Source organism: Rhinatrema bivittatum, chromosome 17, assembly GCF_901001135.1.
Source record: "Rhinatrema bivittatum chromosome 17, aRhiBiv1.1, whole genome shotgun sequence".
Classification (NCBI taxonomy): Eukaryota; Metazoa; Chordata; class Amphibia; order Gymnophiona; family Rhinatrematidae; genus Rhinatrema; species Rhinatrema bivittatum.
The window spans coordinates 23,555,901-23,579,289 of record NC_042631.1 but is presented as its reverse complement, the minus strand read 5'-3'; the positions used below and the strand labels follow the sequence as shown (position 1 = coordinate 23,579,289).

The 23,389-nt window shown below is 43.1% G+C and overlaps 1 protein-coding gene across 1 annotated transcript in view; it reads left to right on the top strand.

Annotated features, from left to right (window-relative positions):
• Positions 1-22,371, top strand: part of COPB1 (coatomer protein complex subunit beta 1) — a 44,891-nt gene extending 22,520 nt beyond the window's left edge. The window contains exons 13-22 of the mRNA XM_029582482.1: positions 2,168-2,328; positions 3,410-3,530; positions 4,127-4,354; positions 6,514-6,693; positions 7,837-7,981; positions 8,536-8,655; positions 11,246-11,391; positions 12,142-12,231; positions 14,882-15,037; positions 21,984-22,371. Coding sequence (XP_029438342.1) covers positions 2,168-2,328; positions 3,410-3,530; positions 4,127-4,354; positions 6,514-6,693; positions 7,837-7,981; positions 8,536-8,655; positions 11,246-11,391; positions 12,142-12,231; positions 14,882-15,037; positions 21,984-22,043 — 1,407 coding nt within the window. The 3' untranslated portion in view covers positions 22,044-22,371. The remainder of the gene's footprint in view (positions 1-2,167; positions 2,329-3,409; positions 3,531-4,126; positions 4,355-6,513; positions 6,694-7,836; positions 7,982-8,535; positions 8,656-11,245; positions 11,392-12,141; positions 12,232-14,881; positions 15,038-21,983) is intronic.
• The last annotated feature ends 1,018 nt before the right edge of the window (positions 22,372-23,389 follow it).

Here is a 23,389-nt window from a genome sequence, read left to right as displayed (position 1 = left end):
ATTAGGCAGGCGGCTCAGTTCCATAGGGAAGGGGATGCACTGACCCAGCAAGTGCTGCCCAATCTTTGGTGGAGTTTAGCTTCACAATTACACTTCACAGTGTCTCCTCTTACTTCAGAAAGTCCCTGCTTGGGTGCACCTTATTTAGACCGTGTGTTTCACAGACTTGCGTACACTATTAAGGTTTAGAAACCTAAAACATGGCAGCGGATATAGGTCATGCGGCCAGTCCATTTTGCCCATCATAACCTCCCACTTAACTTCTATGGTCCCTTTCTCTCCCTCGGAGACCCTCTGTGCTTGTCCCGTAAGAAATGCCATGCTGGGTCCATCAAGCCCAGCTTCCTTTCTTGAACTCTGACACGGTCTCCATCTCCACCACCTCCGCAGGGAGGCTGTTCTATGCTTCCACCACCCTCTCCATAAAGAAACTTTTTTTCTCTTTATATTGTACCTGATTTTACTCCTTGTACCCTCAATCCCATGACCCCTTGTTGGAGAGCTATGTACCCAAGCGGCCTTAAGAACATAAGAAAATGCCATACTGGGTCAGACCAAGGGTCCATCAAGCCCAGCATCCTGTTTCCAACAGTGGCCAATCCAGGCCACAAGAACCTGGCAAGTACCCAAAAACTAAGTCCATTCCATGCAACCATTGCCAATGGCAGTGGCTATTCTCTAAGTGAACTTAACAGCAGGTAATGGACTTCTCCCCCAAGAACTTATCCAATCCTTTTTTAAACACAGCTATACTAACTGCACGAACCACATTCTCTGGCAACAAATTCCAGAGTTTAATTGTGCGTTGAGTAAAAAAGAACTTTCTCCGATTAGTTTTAAATGTGCCCCATGCTAACTTCATGGAGTGCCCCCTAGTCTTTCTACTATCCGAAAGAGTAAATAACCGATTCACATCTACCCGTTCTAGACCTCTCATGATTTTAAACACCTCTATCATATCCCCCCTCAGTCGTCTCTTCTCCAAGCTGAAAAGCCCTAACCTCTTTAGTCTTTCCTCATAGGGGAGTTGTTCCATTCCCCTTATCATTTTGGTAGCCCTTCTCTGGACCTTCTCCATCGCAATTATATCTTTTTTGAGATGCAGCGACCAGAATTGTACACAGTATTCAAGGTGCGGTCTCACCATGGAGCGATACAGAGGCTTTATGACATTTTCCGTTTTATTCACCATTCCCTTTCTAATAATTCCCAACATTGTTTGCTTTTTTGACTGCCGCAGCACACTGAACCGACGATTTCAATGTGTTATCCACTATGACGCCTAGATCTCTTTCTTGGGTTGTAGCACCTAATATGGAACCCAACATTGTGTAATTATAGCATGGGTTATTTTTCCCTATATGCATCACCTTGCACTTATCCACATTAAATTTCATCTGCCATTTGGATGCCCAAGTTTCCAGTCTAGCTTGTTTGGCCACCTTAGGATCATCGAATATGATCATTATTAGATCTCACTCTTGTTTTGTGCTCAAGGACTTCACCCCCTGTACTATATCGCTCCCTTGGGTTTTTGCAACCCAGATGCATGACCTTGCATTTTACTTTTTTTTTTTTTTTTTTAAGAGTTCGTCAGCTAATATTTAATCCTAAACCATTCCTTGAGCTTTACATATTTTCCGTGCCTTCCAGGGTGTCTACTCTGTTGCAAATTTTGGGATCAATTGCAAAAAGACAGACTTTTCTTCTTTCTCCCCCCCCCCCCTTTTGCAATTTCTAACACAGACCAGACTGTTTGAAGATGCAGTGCAGTTCAGAATAGACTTATGTATTGCGTAGATGTTGTAAATTAAGTTTTTAAATTGGTTTTTTTTAATTAAGTGATGGGGGAGGCTTTGAGAGATAGTGGTCCTCTTTCTTTTGAGATGATGAAATGTAACTATGGTCACAGCCTTTACATACGAGTTATTTACGGTCAAATCCGATTACCCTGCAAAGGCTTTTTACTCGGAGCATCTGAGTGGGTGACACCCAGTTGATGATCTGCTTTTTAATGTTTATAGCATTATCTTTTTTTTTTCCTTCTGAATATTTGGCTTAATAACAATTGAATTCCCCAACACATCTGGTTCAGCCGGATCTGACCGAATTAAAATTGAAAGAGCGAGAAACGTTTTTGATACCCTTTGGCCTTTTTTTCCCTCAGATTCCAATAGTGGAGACTGAAATAAAGAGAGAATCTGGTGAGTTGAAAACTGAAGAGGAGGTAACTGTGGGTCCAGCTCAGAAACTAGTGACCGAGATGGGCACTTATGCTACTCAGAGCGCACTCAGCAGTTCCAGGCCTGCCAAAAAGGAGGAAGACAGGTATTGAGTGATGGTGTTGGGGAGAAAGATGCTGAATGGGTTTACAAATTGTAACATTGATTTATCTATATTCTGCTTTCTGGCACTTCAGAGTGGATTACATTCAGGTACTGTAGGTATTTCCCCATCCCCAAGGGCTCACAATCTAATTTTGTACCTGAGGCAGTGGAAGATAAAGTGGGATTTGAACCCTGGTTCCAAGCCCGCTGCTCTAACCATTAGGCAGCTGCTGCTCCTCTCTACTGCAAACGCAGAGAGAAGAACCATTTGGTCTTTGTCTGCCTGGACATATGCAGCACTTTTTTTTTTTTTTTTTTAAACGAAAGTGTGATCCTCTCCACTCTTGTCCCCCTGCCTCATCTCTCACCCTGCTGCAGACCTTGACTGGGGCAAAATAGTCTCCACCAATGCCTCTCAGGTCCCAACTGGGGCTGAAGAAAATGACACTTCCTGATCCCTGGGGCTGTCTCATCGGATCAGTAGGGAAGTGGGTTTTCGAAACACTGCTCAGGCCGTATATTAGTCCTTATTCCAAAAGAGCCTTTCCCCTGTAAAGCTTTCTTGGAGAAGGTCTGTTATTTGGCCATAAATGTTGCTAGCCCCCTCTTTAAAAACGCTGCCCATGCTAGGGCTAAAATTTGCAGGAAAATTGACATTGATTTGAAGAACATTCTCTCTTAATTGACAACCTTTTGTGTCCTCTGAAAAGTTTTATGTTCTCTACTACTTTCTCCTTTTTTTTTTCTTTTTCAAAACCCCTCTGTTGTACATTTTGCTTTCCATTCCTGCTTCCTGTTTTGCTGACTTTTTTGTTTCCACTTGAAGCCTGTAGTCCTTCCCTTGGCTTCTTGCTCCTGTATTCCTCTCTCTCTTTTCACGTCTGAAATATGATGAAAGCTATCAAAGTGCTAAGTTGTTTAGGGGCATGAATCAGCCTCTCTGGCACAGTACTGGCGTTTCTGAATGTCCCAACAAACGGACATGTCTGTTCAGCCCCGGGCAGTCACCTCTTCGGTACCGTCCAGAAACTGAAGCTGCATTGCATTACCACAAGGTCTTTTGTTTTTTTTCGTTGCTTTAGACCTCCACTGCGCGGATTTCTGCTGGAAGGGGACTTTTTCGTTGCTGCCGCCCTCTCTACAACTTTGACAAAGATTGCTTTACGCTATGTGGCCCTTATTCAGGATAAGAAGAAGCAAAACGTAAGAAATCTGAAATGTACTTAGTAGTTTGAATGCTGCTGTGTCTTGATTGAGAATAAATTGGACCTGTTTTGGCTCTGGCCTGTTTATTGTAGACAGAGAGAGAGAGATCTTTCTGGCATTGGTATCTCCAGATGGGTTTGTGTTCCAGCCTCCGGTTATGTTGGATACAATCTTGTCCTCTCACATTCACACTAGTGCTAGCGGTGCCAAAGAGAGTGCCTTCTCTGCTGATTTTAGAGTCTAGATGTGTATTTCTGTAAGTACTGGCAAGTAGATTATTGATACAGATGGTAACGTGAGCAGGTTCCAGTTGTTATGGATCAGATGAGAGGATTCCAGTCCACATGGATTTAACAGCAATTATAAGACCCTAATTTATTTATTTTTATTTTTTTTTGTGCTTTTAATTTCAAATAAGCATGCACACAAAATCCAGAGTCCCCAAACACTTAATGGCTATAAGCTTTCAGTTCTCATTGTTTAATGGCACCCAAAACAGCCCTTTTGTTTTACAAGAGTTATATTTTCAGATTCTTTGAAACTGCAAATGTTAAAATAAAGAGCGTGCCTTTTTATCTGTTTCTCCTTTGTAGTCCTTTGTTGCTGAGGCTATGCTACTCATGGCTACCATTCTTCATCTGGGCAAGTCTTCTCTTCCCAAGAAGCCAATTACGGACGACGACGTAGACCGTATCTCGCTGTGTCTCAAGGTTTTGTCTGAGTGCTCTCCTCTGATGAGTGACATTTTCAACAAGGAATGCCGGCAGTCCCTCTCCCAGATGCTGTCTGCTAAATTGGAGGAGGAGAAGCTTTCTCAGAAGGTGAGAGGTAGCAAACACTGACGTGTCCATCCTGTGATGACGACAGTTCCTGTTGACGACATGAGAAACAAGCTGTTTTCTTAAATCACATGTTTGTTTAGCAAGAAAAACTCACAGCAATTAAGTGCATGGCCATTTGTAGAGAAAAGGTCAAATGAAGCGAAAAAAGAAAACCTGTATCCAGCCTTTCCCTGCACATTCCCAGATCAGCCATCAGCATATAACTTAGTACAACAGCACAGTGTATAACCCATGGACAAATAAGGAACATTTCTAAATGGAACATGCTAAAATAAATATTGGAGGCTATCGGAGGTCCTCAGATCTGCTGCCACAATAGCTCTTTCATATCTTATTACGTCAGCACACAAAATCTAAATTCTTAGTTCAGCTTGCTCTTCAGTGCCTGGAAGGATAATCCATTCTACCCGCAATAATTAAAGTTTAAATGGTAGGGTAGATATTCTGAATAGAGGGTAACTTTCAAAGGCATTTCCATGGGTAAAACAGCACTTTACCCATAGAAACGGCTGCTTGTAAAATTGCTCATTGAATATGAGGGTAAACTTTTCCCATGTAGGTTCTGTATGAGCGTAACTTTACCCGGACTGAGTACAGGCGTTCCTGGGGGTTTGGACTAGCAAAAGTATGCGCTTAAATGTTCTCAGGTTGTAATTGTGTACAGATTTTCAAAGCAAACATGCATACAGAAATTCAGCTTGAAAAATGTTATTCATGTACTTTCTGACTTTCTTCTGTGGGCTGCTTACAGAATTACCCCCATAGGATGCAACCAGGGTTATTAGGCAGGCAGTAATGGCTAATGCAACGAAAACGGGACCTCGCTGTGAGAAACTGCCGGTAAAACTGTCCCAGTCATCACCTCGCTAGCACCTGTCCTGGCTTGTGAAGCAGGATCTGCAGTGCACCTCCTGAAACATTTCTTCAATCTGCACCATTGTGCCAATGGCTCCTTTTTAAGTGTACTCTAGTTTAGGAAAGAAATTATTTATTCATAAACAAGATGTGTTGCAGTTTAAGTACTGGGTGTAGTTCTGGTCACCCCTCCACCTCTGAAAAGATAAAGCAGAACTACAAAAGGTACAGAGAGAGGCACCAAAAATGATAAAGGGAATGGAACGGCTCCCTTATGAAGAGAAGCTAAACAGGGCAAAGAGGTAACTGAGAAGGGATATAACAGATGTATAAAATCATGAGTGGGGTGGAACAGTTATCCTCTATTTTAGATAGTACTAGGACTAGGGGACACTCCATGAAGCTAGCAGATGTAAAACAAATCGGAGAAAATATTTTTCTCACGCAGGCTGTGGAATTTGTTGCTGGAGGATGTGGTCACGGCATCTAATATGGCTGAGTTTAGACGGGGAGATTTGGGAAAGCCATCTGTTATCTCTGGGAGTCAGCAACAAGGACCTGATCTGGTCTTTGGGTTCTGTAGGGTACCTGAGACCCAAACAGGATGCGGGGGGGCACAATGGACCTTTAGTCTGACTCAGCATGGAATCTCTTAGGTTCTACCAAAAAAAACCAAGGCATAAGGACCCCAAATATATGAATTACCACACACAGCAAAATCTATTGGAGCCCAGTGTGTTTACAATTATGTAATCAAAGAGCTGTAAGGCGGGAAAGACCTCTGAGTTGAACCTAAATAAAATTGAATAGGAACTTGTTTTAGACCTGTGACTGAATTATTGAGTTCTATTCAAGCTATGGTGGTTTAGGTAGGCTCAACTCGGAGGTCTTTTCCTGCTTACAGCTGGGTGATAAAATACCTACAGTACCTGAATGTAATCCACTTTGAAGTACCTGAAAACGTGGAATATTAACCAATAAGATCTATTTTTTATTTGATTTAAATGCTGCTTTTTGGCACTTCAAAACTGATTAGGTACATATGGATTTGAGAAAAAAATGTTATTGCTTAGGTGAAATCGGAGGAGGGGATACTTTGCTTATAAGGAGTTATGTGTTTTATGTATAAGCTAGGATGGACTCATTTTAGATTTTGATGTAATTCACACTGAGCAGATTGGCAAAGAGGAATATAAAATTTTAAATTAAACACAAATGCATAAATTAAATGAAAGCACAGTATCCATTTGTTAAAGCTAGACTTTCCTCTTTATGTCAAGCAGAAAGAGTCTGAGAAAAGGAACGTGACGGTGCAGCCGGACGATCCCATCTCCTTCATGCAGCTGACTGCTAAAAATGAAATGACGTCCAAGGAAGACCAGTTTCAGCTGAGCCTGCTTGCAGCGATGGGTACGACACAGAGGAAGGAGGCAGCTGATCCCCTTGCATCTAAACTGAACAAGGTAGAGGGGAAATGCACAGCAGTTTTACTGCGAAGATGTGTTTCTGTAAATCATTCTGTTGCGCATGATACAAGGCAATGAACTATGAACCTTAATGAGAGCTGAGCATTAGCCATGGGGTTTTACTTCTTGTTTTTATGAGCAGTGCGTGCAAGTCAACTAATTATGTTGATGTGCTGTACTGGAAGATTTTTCATTAATGCTAAAGATGGGGGAGCTCAGGATCCATCAGCTTGAAGCAGCTAAGTCTGGAAGGGCAGTTCACTATTTGCGACAGTACTGTGGAAATGGTTACCTTTCTTGGTTGCAGTAAAACTGGGACACGCTATATTGGTTAGGAATGCAGGTGAAAAATGCCAAAGCTACAAAACTGTTAAATATCAGTGTGCAGTGAAACTGGAATAGATACTGTAAATGACAATTGTTTGGGGGAAGTAACAGAACAAAATAGTGATATTTGAAGCATGCTCACTTTGCCTCCCGTTTACTAGTGCTGGTCTCTGCCACAGCACAGCAGATTGTCTCTGATTTGAGTAGATGGCTGTGTGATGCCCTATGCAGCAAAACCGGCCAGTCCTCTGCTTTAGCTTGTGTCTGAGTCACTTCTCCAGAAATGTGCTGCATTTGAGGCAGGATAGGGAGGGCGATGGCCGTGACAGAGTGCCCCGCTGGTTCAGGAGTAGCTAGATGAGTCTACTCTCCTAGCTGTCAGCTGGTAAGGGGACTACCAGCACTGGGTGATTTGTTCTGAGAAAGAAAAGGGTCGGACACTTAAAAAAGAAAATAAAATCTAAATGTGTGATTATACTGAGATCAGTATTTTACTTTTCCCTGTACGTACCCGGATCAGTCCAGACCGTGGGTTATGCCTCCCTTCCAGCAGATGGAGACAGAGAAAAACTTGAAGGGCACCCTCTCTTAATCTGGTGTGCCACCTGCATCCCCTCAGTATTTCTCTGTCTCTAGCAGATGGAGGTGGTGCAAACCCTGCAGTCTTGCCCTGTTCCTGGGGTTGAGGCGATTTCCATTTAAAAAAAAAAAAAAAAATTTCATTTTGTTGTATTACATGTCTGAATCTTTCTCCCATTGTGTTCAGAATTGTCCAACTGTTATTTTATCGGGCTTGTGTGTGTTTTCTGTCAGGTTACCCAGTTGACAGGTTTCTCGGACCCAGTCTATGCCGAAGCCTACGTTCATGTCAACCAGTATGATATTGTCTTGGATGTCCTTGTGGTAAACCAGACAAGCGACACGTTGCAGAACTGCACACTAGAGCTGGCCACCCTAGGTGAGAAGCGATCTGTTGCACAGGATGAGCATGGAGCAAGCTACTGCTTGAGACAAGCTAATAGAGCCCTGCCGCATCCTAAAATTACAGGCAAGGTGTTGGAGGGAAAAGATCTGGAGCACTGAACACAATTACCTGCTATATATATTGTTTTTCAATAGGATTTCTTACATCACTCATACCAAAGGGTATCATTACCTTTTTCCATGCTTTTTCCTTTTGTATAGAAATTTAAGGCTATTCTTGTATTTTTAAAACTCTGTCGGGAAGAGATTATCCTGAAGTCTGATTGTAGCCATCACAGGTAAGCCCTCCCAATATCATTATAGTACTCCCAAGAGGTTAAAGATGGTCATCCATTTTATTTTTGTTAGCCAATACCTTTAAAAATGGTTTTTCGTATTGTTGTAGGGCTCATCTATATGAAAGCTTAAAAAGGTACATGACAGGTTAAAAGTAACGCTCTCAGAACAGATGCTGTATATTGCAGGGTTATCTATCTTCGGAGAGGCATCCATTTTGCTCTAAGAGGTTTGTTTTTTTTATGTTAACAGGTGATTTGAAACTTGTGGAGAAACCATCTCCTTTGACTCTTGCGCCACACGACTTTGCTAACATTAAGGCCAACGTTAAGGTGGCTTCCACAGAAAATGGCATCATTTTTGGTAATATCGGTAAGTAACTGATTTTTCAGTGGGCCAGAGCAGATTGAAAGAAACTGTAAACTGGACAAGTCAACTTGCTAAATTAACGTTTGTTTTTTTTTGTTTTTTTTTCTTTTTGAGTTTGTGAATGCAAAGCCAGTTTACAAGCGGCAGTTTAAATTTGGCATGAATGAATAACCTGCCCTGGTAGGTAGTGAGAGAGCGAGATGGAGAGTTCTCTCTTCCTGTGCTAGAGAGGGAAATATCCCCATCTCTTCGCCTCCCTCAGGAGTCAGAGGGCAGGTGATAGTTTATTGGCTGCGAACGCTGGAGGGTTAGAAATGTTCTCAAGGTGAAATCCAGACCATTATGATACTGGTAAGAATTACCACTATTATAAAGCAGCCCTATGGGGCAATGCTAATGGCAAAACAGAGCACTTCAGACAGTTGGCAGGACGTATGTGGGCTGTCTGGTTTACACTGTAGGAGCAGCGTGTGCGTGGACTAATGCCAGTTGAGGGAGTTGCCATGGCAAGAAGCGAGTGCACTAGGACGAAGCCAACTGGCTTGCCCTGTTGTACCTTGTTTATTGTGTACGTGTTTGGAGATTTTGCAGGATAGCAGCTTGACTAAAACTGTCACACTGCTGCACTCGATTGAATAGCAGCAACAATTCAAAGCTGCGTGGAATGGTTAGTTGGATTTATTTCGATTTTAGTTCTTGCCTTTTCGTTGGTCACTCAGGTTGGGTTTTATTCAAGTACAGTAGGTTTTCTCCCTGCCCCAGAGGGGACCTGCCCTCTAAAAGGATAACTTTCAAAGGTCTCCGCAGGGCCCCATATACATGCGTGTATGAGAGCGTGGAGGTCTGCTATAGTGTTGTATAATCTGTGCATATCCAGTTTGCAGCAGATTCTAAAGTATGCCTATATCTTCCTCCCCCTAACAAATATTTGCAATGCATTGAAAGTGCTTACTCTCTCTACCTAATTTATAAACATATGGGTGTGTATTGTACGTATGAAAGAAATATAACTTGCACACCTAAAACCCTGAATTATACACGGAAGTAGGTATATTTTAAAATATGCACGCATACTTGAAATTTGCTAATACCACTACCAGTTCATCCGGTCCATCTCCAGTTCACAGAGACCCTTCTATTATTTCATTCTGAACTCCTTCCAGGTCATCCAGACCTCTCAACCAAAAATTGGTATCAGTTGTGCTATTAGCAGATGTAAAATTGCTCAAATAAGTTGCCTAATGTATTTGCGTAAATCTCTTAAAATAACAACTTAAATGTGCACTTCTTGGTCCTAGATTACTCCTTTTTTTTTTTTTTTTTTTTTTTTAATTGCACAGATAAATACACACATACTTTTGATGTTTATAAAATAGCCTGTATGCGAATATAAGCTACTTGCGTGCGTAACTCCTTGGAAAATGTATTCATAAGTTTGTATCTGGGGCAGTGGGGGGTGAAAAATGACTTTCTAAGGTCACGAGGAGTGTCAGTGGCAGAAGCCTGTCTTCCCCATTTCTCAGCTGCTACTCCACAGTTTGTGAGCAATCTGGTGGTTGGAATACCAGGCATAAGTTTCCAGTGTTCCAACGCACAATTAAACTCTGGAATTTGTTGCCAGAGGATGTGGTTAGTGCAGATAGTGTAGCTGGGTTTAAAAAAGGATTGGATAAGTTCTTGGAGGAGAAGTCCATTACCTGCTATTAATTAAGTTGACTTAGAAAATAGCCACTGCTATTACTGACAACGATAACATGGAATGGACTTAGTTTTTTTGGGTACTTGCCATGTTCTTATGGCCTGGATTGGCCTCTGTTGGAAACAGGATGCTGGGCTTGATGGACCCTTGGTCTGATCCAGTATGGCATGTTCTTATATTCTTATATGCTAATCATTGGGAAACTTGCTCCTGTTCTTAGAAAACCAAGTCCATGGTACAGAGACTCCTGTTTAAGACAGGGCTTAGGTACAGTGCAGACCTGACTCGCTCGAGCTGAGGGAGGAAGTGAAGGCAATTGCAACAGCCCCTGCTGACAAAAGAACAAGTGAGAGGTACTTCCCTCCAGAGCTTGGCCAGCTGAGGATCCCTGTGCATTGTCAGATGTGTCTTCTGGGGAAAGGGAGTACAAAGCAAGGGATTGGCAATTTAGTAGTATCATTTTATAATTCTAGCTCTGTATCAGGGGTCCCCAAACAAGTCACGAGAAGGACCACATTGGACATTTCAAATCATTGAGAGGGCCAGATGGGCCACCCTTGGATGAAAATTTGCTGAGCAGCCCCCTGCCACTTTCTTCCTGTAGCCATTGCTACAAAGATCTAAATGGCAGGAAAACTTGATAGGGAGAGGGAAGAGAGGAGCAGATTGCATGCATGGGCAACATAAAACAAAAAAATACAAGCATGCTGCACAGAGCACGTACTATGTCTTCTTTGGGAGGGAGCTCAGTAACTTGTGCACGTGGTGCTCACTGCATTTAAATGACCTGTGCATCCGAATTATCGCTTAAATATTTCAGGTGTGACATTTTATGATAAAAAAAAAGGCAGTTTTGAATTCTAGATGTGGCTTATTCCTACGTTCTCTCTTCAGTGTACGACGTGTCGGGAGCAGCAAGTGATAGAAACTGTGTGGTTCTGAGCGACATTCACATTGACATCATGGACTACATCCAGCCTGCTTCTTGCACGGACACAGAGTTCCGCCAAATGTGGGCTGAATTCGAATGGGAAAACAAAGTATGTACTTTGTGGAGCACTCGGCGCCTTTTCCTGTGTGGCATCCTACATCTGAGGCGATCCCAAGTCGCATCCTGTTCATAATGAGTGTGTCCGTGCTCGCTGCACTATTATAGTGTTGAGTTGTCTTTTATAAGAAAATAATCTTCCTGATTATGAAGTGTTACAGGATCCGCAGCTCAACAAAACGTTGCTGGCCTCCCAGCCGACAGCTGCCATTTTTGAAATGGGACCCAACGGGGCAGAAGCTACTGAGATCGTTCCTCTTTTTTTTTTTTTTTTTTTACTGTTTATTAAACACTTTACAGGCCCCAGGAAATGGATTAAGGGACCTCTGAAAAGGGTGGGGCCAGGGGGGGAGGGGAAAAGGTCCCTGCAGGGATGAGGGAGGCGTTCAGTTTGCTGTTTTGGTGCTGGGAAGAGAGGCGCTATGGGGGGGGGCAGCATTTTTTTTTTTTTTAATTTAATTTAATGTTCATTTATTTTGGCTGAGTAAATGAAACATGGAATGAATCAAAACACAAAGAAAAGCCCCACCTGAAGAGAGAACATATTCCATGCACAGCCCTATCTTGCATTACAATTGCTTTGTTGGGTAGCTACGTAGGTACAAGTGAGCCATTTCCAGTGCTGCTCCTCAGGTGTGTACACTGCATGTTCAGTACCTGTTGAGCACGATGTTCACACAAAAGACAGCAAGGTTTTGGTATAACTTGCTGTGTTGTTGCTTTTATCTTTGTTAATTGGAAGGTGACCGTCAACACAAATATCACAGACCTGAATGAATACCTGCAGCACATTCTAAAGTCGACCAACATGAAGTGCCTCACTCCAGAGAAGGTGAGGATTTTTTTTTTTTTTAATTATTCATTCATTCTGTCCTTGTTCTTTTATTTAGCAGAAATTCAAGTAAGAATGTATTTTGCCATCGTACGCAGCAGCTCAGCATGTTGAGAAAATCTGTTCTCTGTAGTGGCTTGCACTGCAAGAGATGGCGCTGGATCTGTGCATCGTCACTGCTTTGAGCCCAGGCTGCCATACCTAGCTGTAGGTCATCAAGCTCAATGAAAGCGTAGAAACGTTCTGCTTCGAGAAATGGGACTCTGTGCTTCTGTCCCATCAGAAGTTGAGTAAGAGTTCACCTCTCTTACAGCGGGCTTTCTATGTACAGCTTGCACTAGCTGCATAATGGTTGACACCCAGTGCAAATCTGACCAATCTGTCTTTATAAAAAAAAATCACACAGAGGGGTTGGTCAGCATGGTTTCTTTCATAAGTCAAGTTCCAGTTCTCCTTTCCTGTTGAGCAAATCCATTTTCACGTAAAAGCCTTTTGTCATAGTGCAAGAAGAGGCTGACTACATCTTCCAGTGGCTGTGGGGAGACTAAACATTTGATTAACTGTGGTACTAAAGCAATCCTTTGCGCCCTGAGAATGCAGCTTCTTGTGCTTACATAATACAAGGCTAAATCCATCAAATGTGAAGCTGTGGGACAAAATCAATGCTTCTAGTGTGTAGCCAGATGGACTCAGGACCAATGGGTTATGCTCCCCGGCCAGGAGACTGAGTCAGGTTTCAAAGCTGATGTCTCCCTCATACACCCCTACAGTGACCTCAGCCCTTCAGTATCTCTCAGTCTCTAGCAGATGGCGGACATACTTCTCCCTATGGGGATCGCTGTATTCTTTGGAAGAAGAAATTGAGCCCCGCTCTCCTGCGGTGATACCTAAAGGTCCCTCCCCCAGTTGAGAATTCCTCAGGTGATTTCCGAGATCCCTCAGAGCTGTGCCTTGGTCCGGTTGCCGGTTCCCGCGTGGCCTTTGCTGAAGCAGCTGAAAGGCAGCGGGTGCAGGAAGCTGGGTGCGGTGGTGATGGCCAAAGTCCTCTTCCCCCACAGCCGGAAACAGTCTCTGTGCTCTGCCAGTAAGTGCTAAGCCCAGGTAAGTTTAACAAAAAAAAGAGACAGAAGAGGATTACCTCCTGATTCAGACATTTGGAGGGGTTTCGGTAAGACTTCTCACTCGGCGCACCGAACCATCGTTGTTCCTGATCCTGTTGGGTTAAGGGGGCTTCCGAACGGGTTGTGCGGCCCCCCCTCCCCCCCCCGGTGGGCTAGGGCCTGCTTTAGGCTTGGCACACTGCATGGGTAGGTTGTGGCAATGCCATCTTGGGGGCGCCTTTGTGCATGCTGTAGTGCAGCGCTTCTCAACCAGTGTGTCGTCAAGCACCGGCTGGTGTGTCGCGTGCTCCCGGTCTCTCCCGCTGCTCTTTCTTCCCTGCTGCCGTTGCCGCCGGGCTATCAGCAGGTTCAAGCCCAGTGGGAACGGTAGCAGTGCTAAAAGAAGCTGTTGCACCCGTGGCTGGCCTTTTCGTCTTCCCGCGTCTCATGCATATTCATTAGGGATATCCTGAAAACCAGACTGGTTTGTGGCCCTCGAGGACCGGAACTGTCCGCACGTGATCTAGGGTGATATCAGCATTGAAACCTGACTCAGTCTCCTTCTGCTGGCAGGGGAGCATCTATCTATAGTAGGAAAAGGAAATTATCAGATAAGTAATTTCTCCATTATCCAAAACAGGCTCCACCTATATAACACAATTTAGCTCCTATAAATGGTATGATACTCATAAATCATCCATCTAAGAAAGCTTAGATTTATGAGAGCCATTGTTTGATTTCTTACTATTACAATGGTTCCCCATTAATAATGATTGGTCTCACAATAGTCTTGTCGTTTTATGTTGTTTTGTTGTAATTAAGAGTTTATATGACACCTGATTGCGAAAGTAAATATCCAAAATCAGTGCAAGACCTGGTTTAGACCTGAATATCACTGGCACCCCTGAGGCAGATGTTATTGAAACACAGAACTGTCAGGTTATGGGCAAGAAGATATTATTTATATATTTGATAGTATTCAGTCCTGCGTACATGTTATGACCAGATATTATTTATTTCTGAGTTACCCATGCCTCTGGCTCTTCCTCCTCCCAGTTCGAGTGCCCCTGTTTTATTGTAACTTTTTTCACGTTTTGCCTAATGTTCATGTTGATGTTAGTTATTGCACCATTGTTCCTTGTAAACCGATATATGATTGGTATCATGAATGTTGGTATAAAAAAGCTCTAAATAAATAAATACAAAAAATAAGAAAGACATTCATTTTGGATAAGTACTTTACAAATCAGATAACATATAAACACTTTTAATTGTAACAAACTAACAAAAAAAACCAACCTGTTGTGAGATCAGCCATTATAATGGGGACCTGTAGTAATAGGAGGGAAGCAAGCAATGGCTTCCGTGTATGAAGGTCTCTTAGACAGATGATTTCTGAGAATCTGTACCATTTTAATAAGAGCTCCAGGAGCTAAATTGTGTTTTATAGGTGGATGTTTTGGATAATTTGAAGCTGCTCCATTGAATACTTCATCAAACGATGTCTATTCAAGAACGATTTTCCTTTGTTAAATGTGTTCTCTTTTTAGGCGCTTTCTGGTTACTGTGGTTTTATGGCTGCCAATCTGTATGCACGTTCCATATTTGGAGAGGATGCACTTGCAAATGTCAGCATTGAGAAGCCAATTCACCTTGGACCAGATGCTCCTGTTACTGGCCATATACGAATCCGTGCAAAGAGTCAGGTAATTACTCCCTCCACCGCCTTGCTGTTCATTGTCATCAATACATTGAATATGCTTTGGAAAGTCACTTTTTTTAAGTTCAAGGAAAGAAAATCTGCCTAAAATAAGCTGGAAAGTCTGTTGTTCCCTGTAATCGTATCCCTGAACCTGTTGCTCAGTTGAGCCTGGTAGACATAGACCAGAAGTAGGTAAAGTATGATCTGCAGGAGCTTTAAATCCAGCTTCTTGTGGTGAATCAAGGCTTGGCCTGAGGCATCAAGAGCACTTTACTTCTGGCTAGAAGTGACAGATTTCCAGAGGGTGGGATCTTCATAGCCTCTGCCTTCGCCTCAGGCCAAACTGTTAACCCCTGACATTGATAAGTAGGGTTGTTTAATACTACTTATAACTGGGACCTTGCAGGAGAGCACTCATGCTTTTCCCTCTATTTTGTCTGCTTATTATTTGTGTAAAATCAAACTGGAATTTTTCAAAGTAATGACAAACCTCTACTGTTTTCTTGGAAAAAGAGCAGATGGACTCATATGGATGACCTTGTCATTTGTTTATTGTATGAAGCAATACAGAAAATACTATGCCGTTAGCACTGAGATTAATTTGGTTCATTAGCTTTGCTTAGTGCAGGTTTTCATAACCCATTTACATTTTGAATTTGGTTCTAGAAAGAAATGTTTCCTCACCATCCAGCCAGCAGATGGAGACAAAGAATTAGTCTCACTGACATCATTCGTTATAGGGTCCTGTGCTACATTCAGCCTGCCAGTATTCTCTGTCTCCAGCAGATATTGGGCAAACACATCCTGTACTGTGAGATCTGATAAGTGTGGTTTTGGCTAGTTACTGTGGTCATAAGTTATAGACTTCCTTCCCCGGTTGAGCTACTCCTGGCTGAAAGTTTGACTCCCTCCCCTAGTGGAACCTAGCCTTACGGTCAGGGGACTTCCTTGGGGAACCGGGTCTGTGCAGGTGTGCGATGAGTACCCTTTCCCTCTCTCCCCCTCCCCTCTTCTCTCTCTTGGGTGGTGTGGGAAAAGGGGGGCTTGGTTTCTCTCTTTTTCCATAGTCTCTCCTCCGAGGTGTGTGTGTTTGTCTCTGTTGCCCCTCTTCTCTTGTTTGTACTGGGTAAGCTTAAAAAAAAACAAACTAATGACAAAAAAATAAAAGGAGGCAACGAGACTGAGCTAAATCTTTCTTCAATGGTAGCTTCGCTTTTTTTTTTTTTTTTTTTTAGGAGCTGGTTTCTTCAAGAACAGGTTCTTACTGGTGCTTTTGTTTTTTTCCTGAGGTCCAGATTGAGTGGAAATGGCAGCGCAAGGGCATGAAAAAGTCTCTGCTCTGTGCTACGCATCTGGCCTTGTTGGGGGTGGGAGAACTGTGTAATCCCTGCAAGGAGGAGAGAGAGAGATGGGCACCTGGAGCTGGTGTTTTGGGGGAACCACTTCTGTAGATTTGTTGGGCCAACCAGTTCCTGCTGATGCAATTGCTACCATGGCTTGGACAGGGGCACTGTTTCCCTTGCTCTTGTGGCATTGGAGCTAATTTCAGTAGCCTGGGGGGGGCAGGGTCTGGCTTCTGCAGTGCATTAGACTCTGCTTCTAATTTGCAGGAACAGTTGTCTGCATCAGCCTGATCCTTATTATCAGAGAGGTTGTTAGAATGTCTTAACCAGCTTTTTGCCTTGGACAGTCTGCAGCTCTGGGAGCCACTGTTGCCTCTTCCTCCTTGCAGGTTCCTTCCCTTAGGGATCTGGAAAGAAGAGGTCTAGGAATTTGGATGATGTCTTGTATTCTGCTTATGAGGCTTCTATGGGAGATTTAGGGAAGTCTAAACTTAGTGGGAGCAAGAGTGAGCTGGAAGAGGGGGAGTATGCCTCCACGGAGGAGGTCGACAGCCCTGTGGTATGTCTGTTTTATAATGAGGAGCTTTCGTCACTAATTTCTCAATCCTTAAGGATTTTGAATATTGCTGAAGAAAGAGAGGAGGAAGTGGAGTCCCCAGAGGGATCCAGTCATGGTGGGGCTGTGTAAATCTCCTAAGGCTTTTCCCTTGCCGAAATTGATTCTTGAGCTGATTTCAGCAGTGTGTGATTCCCTGGGAGCTATCTTTAGGGGAGGCTTTGTCCTCTAAGTGAAAGAGAAAAAGAAAAGCTAAAGATTCTCAGAGTGGATGCATGGTGACTGGAGAGCTATGATCCCTGTAGAAGGTGGTGGTGCTTCTCTTAAAGATTCTCGGGATAGACGATAGTAGCTGGGGCCAGGCTTCGCTTGGTGCAGCATATCCAAGAGAGTTCCTTGGAAAGAGCCGTTGCTGTTCTAGAGGAAGTGACCTGAATGGAGCCTGGAGCAGCATTTCTAGTGGATGCATCTTACAGTACTGTTTGCCAGGAAAATGGCTTCCGGGGTGGCAGCCAGGTGTTTGTGGCTGCGCAACTGTTCGGCAGATGCTATTTCCGAAACTCAGTTAGTGAAGTTCCCTTTTAAAGGAGTTTGTATCTTTGAGGGCAATTTGGAGAAGTTTATAAAGGCTTTAGGACAGTCATAGGTTCTCAGGTTTCTGGAGGATATACCAAAGGGACTTCACACTTCATGTCTTCTAGAAGCTGCTATTGGGATACCAGGAACAGAAGTGAGGGAAAATCTTCAAGATAGCCAATGTCCAAGTAGGTTTCAGCCCTTTTGTGCTAATAAAAGAGATTCCAAGGACTCTAGTGCTGATGTAGCAATTACTGCTTAGGTTCTTCATTGAAGGTGTGAGGACCCAAGCTACAACACAGGAAATAGGCGCTTGTCTGCCTTCCACTGGAGATGGGTACAAATTACATTGGATCAATGATTTCTGGAATTTTTCCATCCTGTATCAATATGTTTATGATTTCCTCTTGTTTATCTGCTCAAAAGAGGGAAGTGGTAGGACGTAAACTAGATCGGCTTAGTCCCTGTTCCAGCATTGCAGAAAGGTCTCAGAATAAACGCCATTTATTTTGTGGTTCCAAAGAAGGAAGGTACTTTTTGTCCCATTCTGTATCGCAAGCAAGTGAACAGAACTCAGAAGATCACTCGTTTCAAAATGGAAACTGAAGTCTGTGATAGTTCAGTAAAGCTAAGGGAGGAGCATCAGAAGTGTATGCATTTTGCAGCGCTAGGTCAGCACTTTCCGTTTTGAGCCCTTCCCTTTGGTCTAACCACACCTCCAGGGACCTTTTAGCAAGGTGATGGTGATGGTGGGCAGCAGCCCTTCGTCAGGAAGATATTCTTGTTTACCCATATCTGAATGATTGGTTGATACAAGCAAAATTAGAACATGAAGGCAAGTTTAAAAGAATATATTCCGGCCTGGTGTGTACGTTAGACCGCCTTTATACTAGGTAATGTTAAAAAATGCTGTGAAGTCAATCTAGAGGAAGTTTGCAGTCATGCCATTTCTATAATTGACCCTAAATTATGGAATTCTCTCACAGATGAAATTAAATCCATAACAGAGTTTAAAGGCTTTTTGAAAAAAATTCAAAGCTATCCTTTTTCAAGAAGCCTTTCTGTTACAGTGGAATGATAGTTTAATATTTTTATTGTTTAACTGTTTAGTGTAATTTGAATATGAACCTCTGATTTGTAAGCAGTTTTTTGTTAAAATCAAATTTTTTTTATGGTTTTTATTGTAGAATGTCTTTATGCTCTTGCAGTCCACTTAGCATATGCCATTATAGGTGGAATATAAATATTTTAAATAAAATAAATAAGTGATTCATTGACTTCAGGAGCTGGAATGGGTAATGAATAAAGTAGGTTAGCTCCATCCCAGACTCTGGAACATCTGGGAGCATTGTTTGACATGAAGACAAGTTGGGGTCATCTAATGAAGGAAAGGATTTGAAAGTTGCAGGAGCAGGTGAGACTCTTGAGTTCACAGTTTCTAATGATCTGGAGGTATTTCTAGGTTCTCAGGTCAATGGTGACGACATTGAAGCTGGTACATTGATTAAAGGCTCACATGAGACCCTGGCAGAGGATTTTGCTGTCCAGGTGTTCTTTCAGTCTCAACTTTACCAACAGGTTGGTATTACAGGAAGAGGCCAGACATGGTTGAGCTTGGAGGCTAGTGTTTGGAAATCGGTGTGGATTTGGAATCAATGTGGGTAGTGCTAACCACTGATGCAGTCTTCTTGGTTGGGGAGCCTAATTGTCAGGATCCAATAGCGCAGGGAAACCTGGTCAGTACAAGAGGCCAGGTGGTCAATCACTCATTTATTTGGAGATGAGAGCAATCAGGTTGGCACTCTTGCATTTTGCCTTGCTTCTGGAAGGTCAGGCCGTATGGATCTTACCCGATAATTCGACAGTGCTGTCCTGTGTGAATCGTCAAGGCAGAACCAAGAGCTGGCAGATTGCTCAGGTGGTTTCTCTTGATGCAGTGGGCTCTCAGCCTCTTACATAGCGAGAGTGGAAAATGTGCAGGCAGAATTTCTCAGTCAAATGTCTTAGACATGGGGGAATGGTTCCTCACAAAGGAAGCATTTTCATTGATAGTGAATAAATGGAAGAGCCAGTGATATATATGATAGCTTCCCACAAAAAATGCTCACGTTTCTGCCTTCAGCCAAAGTATGGAGTTTGGGTCCTGGGAGTGGATGCCCAGATTAAGCAATGGCTGGGGGAGGGCTCCTTTATTTTCTTCTTGGCCATTAATAGGCAGGACATTGCAGAGGATTTCAGGTCACAGGGGTCTGGTTATCCTGATAGCTCCAGATTGGCCCAGATGTCCCTGATATATGGAGCTAATGTGCATGTTGGAGGGGAGCCCATTGCAGTTTCCACAATCCAAGGGGCTGTTGGTGAAGGGTCCATTAGTTCATGAAGATCCATCTTGATTTTGTCTTAAGACATGGCCCTTAGAGGGCATGTTTACTTAAGGGATATTCCCAGGCAGTGGTGAAAGTGCTTCTGAGAACTAGAAAAACTCTTCTTCCTTGGTGTACATGAATATCGGGGATATTTGAGGATTGCTGTTTAAAGATTTTTTTTGCCTAGGAGGGCCTCGATCCCTTCTATTTTGGAATTCCTGCAGACTGGTTTGAATAAGGGCTCTCAATTCTTTGAAGGTATGGATAGCAATTGCTTGTTTTTATGAACGTTTTCCAAGGTACATTGTTGGCAGCTCATTCGAACGTTTCTTGTTTCCTTAAAGCATTTAAACACATTCTGGGCAATCGTTCCAGCCTGGTATCCAAACTTCATACTCAGATTCCTTAATAGTGATAAATTTGAGCCTTTGAAGGAGGCTTCTTTCAAACTTATCAATCTAAAGGCTGTGTTTATAGTTACAATTTGTTTGGCAAGAAGTATTTCCGAAATTCAAGTGTCGTCATGCAGAGAACCTTTCTTGACCTTTTCAAAAGGGGGCAGTTTCTATCTGTATGGTGGCTTCTTTTCTCCCAAAGGTAGTTAGTGTTTCACCTCAGTCAAGTGGTCTGTTTTTTCAATACTTTCAGAAGGAGGTGTATAAGGAAATGTTTTAGTAGTTGCATCTTCTGGATAGCCAAAGGATTTTGCTATGTTATTTGAAGGTGACAAATAAGTTCAGAAAGTCGAATCATCTCTTAGTTTTGTTTAGTGGTCCTAGGAATGGAGAGGCAGCATCTAGGGAATCCTAGCCCATTGAATTAAGGAGATTATTGGGGCTGTTTATGTAGCTAGTTATCTTTCCTACCTCGAAGCGTGAAAGCACATTCAACCAGAGCACAGGCGATGTCGTGGGTGGAGCTTTGTTTAGCGTTTCCATCTAAGATTTGCAGAACAGCAGCATGGTCTTCTCTGCATTCTTTTGCGAAGCATTATCATTTCTGAAGAAGATGCTTTATTTGGTTCAGCTATCTTACAAGCAGGTTTAGCAGTTTCCCACCTGACTGAGTAGTAGCTTGGGACATCCCATGCCTCTGGACTGGTCTGGCTGGATTATGAGGAAGGAGAAATTTGGTCTTGCCTCATAATTTCCCTTCCTTGAATCCAGCCATACCAGTCCAGAGTTCTCCCAAACTACTAATCTCCTTGTTTCTCTGAGATTTCTGAGTGTGTTCTTTCAAGGGGATACTGCAAGGTGATCTGCAAGGGTTTCTTTCTGGAGACACAATCTGCATCCATAGAGGTGAATATTTTACAGGTCTACTCAAGTTCTGTTGTGAATGTTCTTTCATTTTTTTGTTTCCTGGAAGGCACTGGGGAATGTTGTTTATTTCTTGATTAGCTTTTATATAGAATACTGGCAGGCTGAGTGCAGCACGGGACTTTATAATGGGTGACGTTAGCGAGCCTTTAGTTCTCTGCCTCCATCTGCTGGCTGGGGAGTATAACCCAAGTGTCTGGACTGGTCTGGTTAGACTTGAGGAAATGAAATTCTCAGGTATAACCACATTTTTCCCATTAAGAGCAGGGAAACCTTAGCACAGTAAGGGCTGCAGTCATCAATAACAATGTCATCTGTAGTCACTGTCATGCTCAGCTCTTTACTTTTCCTGCAAGTAAAATTTAGAACTGTAAAAGCTAGAGAAGGCAGGTCTTATTATCAGAGCTGTACAATAGAACCAGTTCTGTATTTTTCATAATCTAGAGTTTCTGCAGAAAGACTTTAGAATTTGCATCCACAGTGCCATTGTGGTACCTATAGTCCTGCTTATTTCAGTTAAAATCAGCTCAACAGGTAAAAAACAAGGCTTCAGGAAAGCCAGCACCAGATCAGTATCCCTGCATCAGGAAGCCTTGTGATTCAACCACCAGCAGGTACGCATTTAACAGTGAAAGTATTTCAACCGCCTAGGTCTGCACTGTATCTGTGGGTCTTGCTAGTTTTCTGTGTTGAACTGCTAACCAGTAAATTGCACTGTGTTATCAGAACAGGCTACACCAGGCATGAAGCATATTCAGTGGGTTTTGTTTTGTTTTGTTTTTTCTTTCAGGGAATGGCTCTTAGTCTTGGCGATAAGATAAACCTGTCTCAGAAGAAATCGTGTGTATAAAACACAGAAAGCCTTTTTGGATTTTTTTTTTTATAAGGATGAATGTTTAGATAACCTGGCTCATTGGATTCTGAACATGCTGTTTCCTTCCTTGCTTCGTGTAATAGTAGATGTTGACCTCTTGTGCGCAGTGCAGCCCAGCAAATAACTTATAGCCCCTTCAAGACCAAAATTCAGGAAGACTTTTAAAGCTACAGTTTCCTCCCTAATCTCACTAGTAATGTATATTCTGATACACTGAGACTTTCCCAGTACAATAAAGAAACGTATGCTGCTGTTCGGCTCTTTTGTCATAGTTTATAATAAAGACAGCATCATTTGGTTGCTATTATTTTTTCAGCAGTGTTTCATTTAATACTTCAAGGGGCAGACGACAGGGTCTGTGCCTTATGGAAGACCAATGACAGGGTATGTTCCCTGATCGGAGACGTCACCCTGGCTTCAGTCTATCCCTAAACCATGATGGCTATAAACTGACAGGATGGGCAAATGCGTGGACAATTCTACACCTACACTGTGTCTTATACCTTTTCTCTAAGCCACTGGAGATCAAATTAAGTCTTCAGGGAGAAAAGGAGTTTCCCCCCTCCCCTTTCCAGTCAGTGGCAGGCACCACTTCCTATGCATTTGGATAGATCCCTGATCATTAGGGACACCCTGAGTAGCTGACTGACTGGGAGGGTTTCCCTGAAGACTAGTTCGTGCACCACTGCTCGCTACTGTGACTCAGCGACAAGGACATTGTGCTAAATGGACCTTTTGATGTGACCCAGTATGGCAGTTCTTCAAAGGAAAATATATTTAAATAATCTAGCAATGAAAACAGTCATTTCTGTTATATTCAGTAATCTAAATTGGCAGCTGTAGTCTTGTAAAAATGTACAATCCTAACCACTTTGCTGCCATAAATACACTTCCCATAGTCCTTTGTCTTGACTAGATTGTAAGCTCCATGGAAGAGGGACTGTCTCATGCGTATCTCTACAGCGCTGCATATGTCCAGTAGCATTTTAGAAGTCATCTCAAGAAGCTGGGCTTCCTTTTTGGACACTGCCCCTTCCCTCTCTACTAGAAGACATGCCCAGGTGGCTCAGGTAGCCACACTGACCTAGTGGACTGGAGGGACGTCTGCTCCAGGCCCCTCCCTCGGCGCTGCACTGTGGCTGTCAGGAGTCGGCTCCATAGCACTAGCCCGCTTTCCTCTGTGCCCAGGCTCGAGCACGGCCTCTGCCGCATGCTTCAGCCTTGCGTGACTGCAGACTTGAATCTGTCAGCTGCTGCTGCAGCACTATTGCCTCAACCACAGGGGCTGCCAAGCTCTGATCCTGCTCTTGTTTGTGGGATGG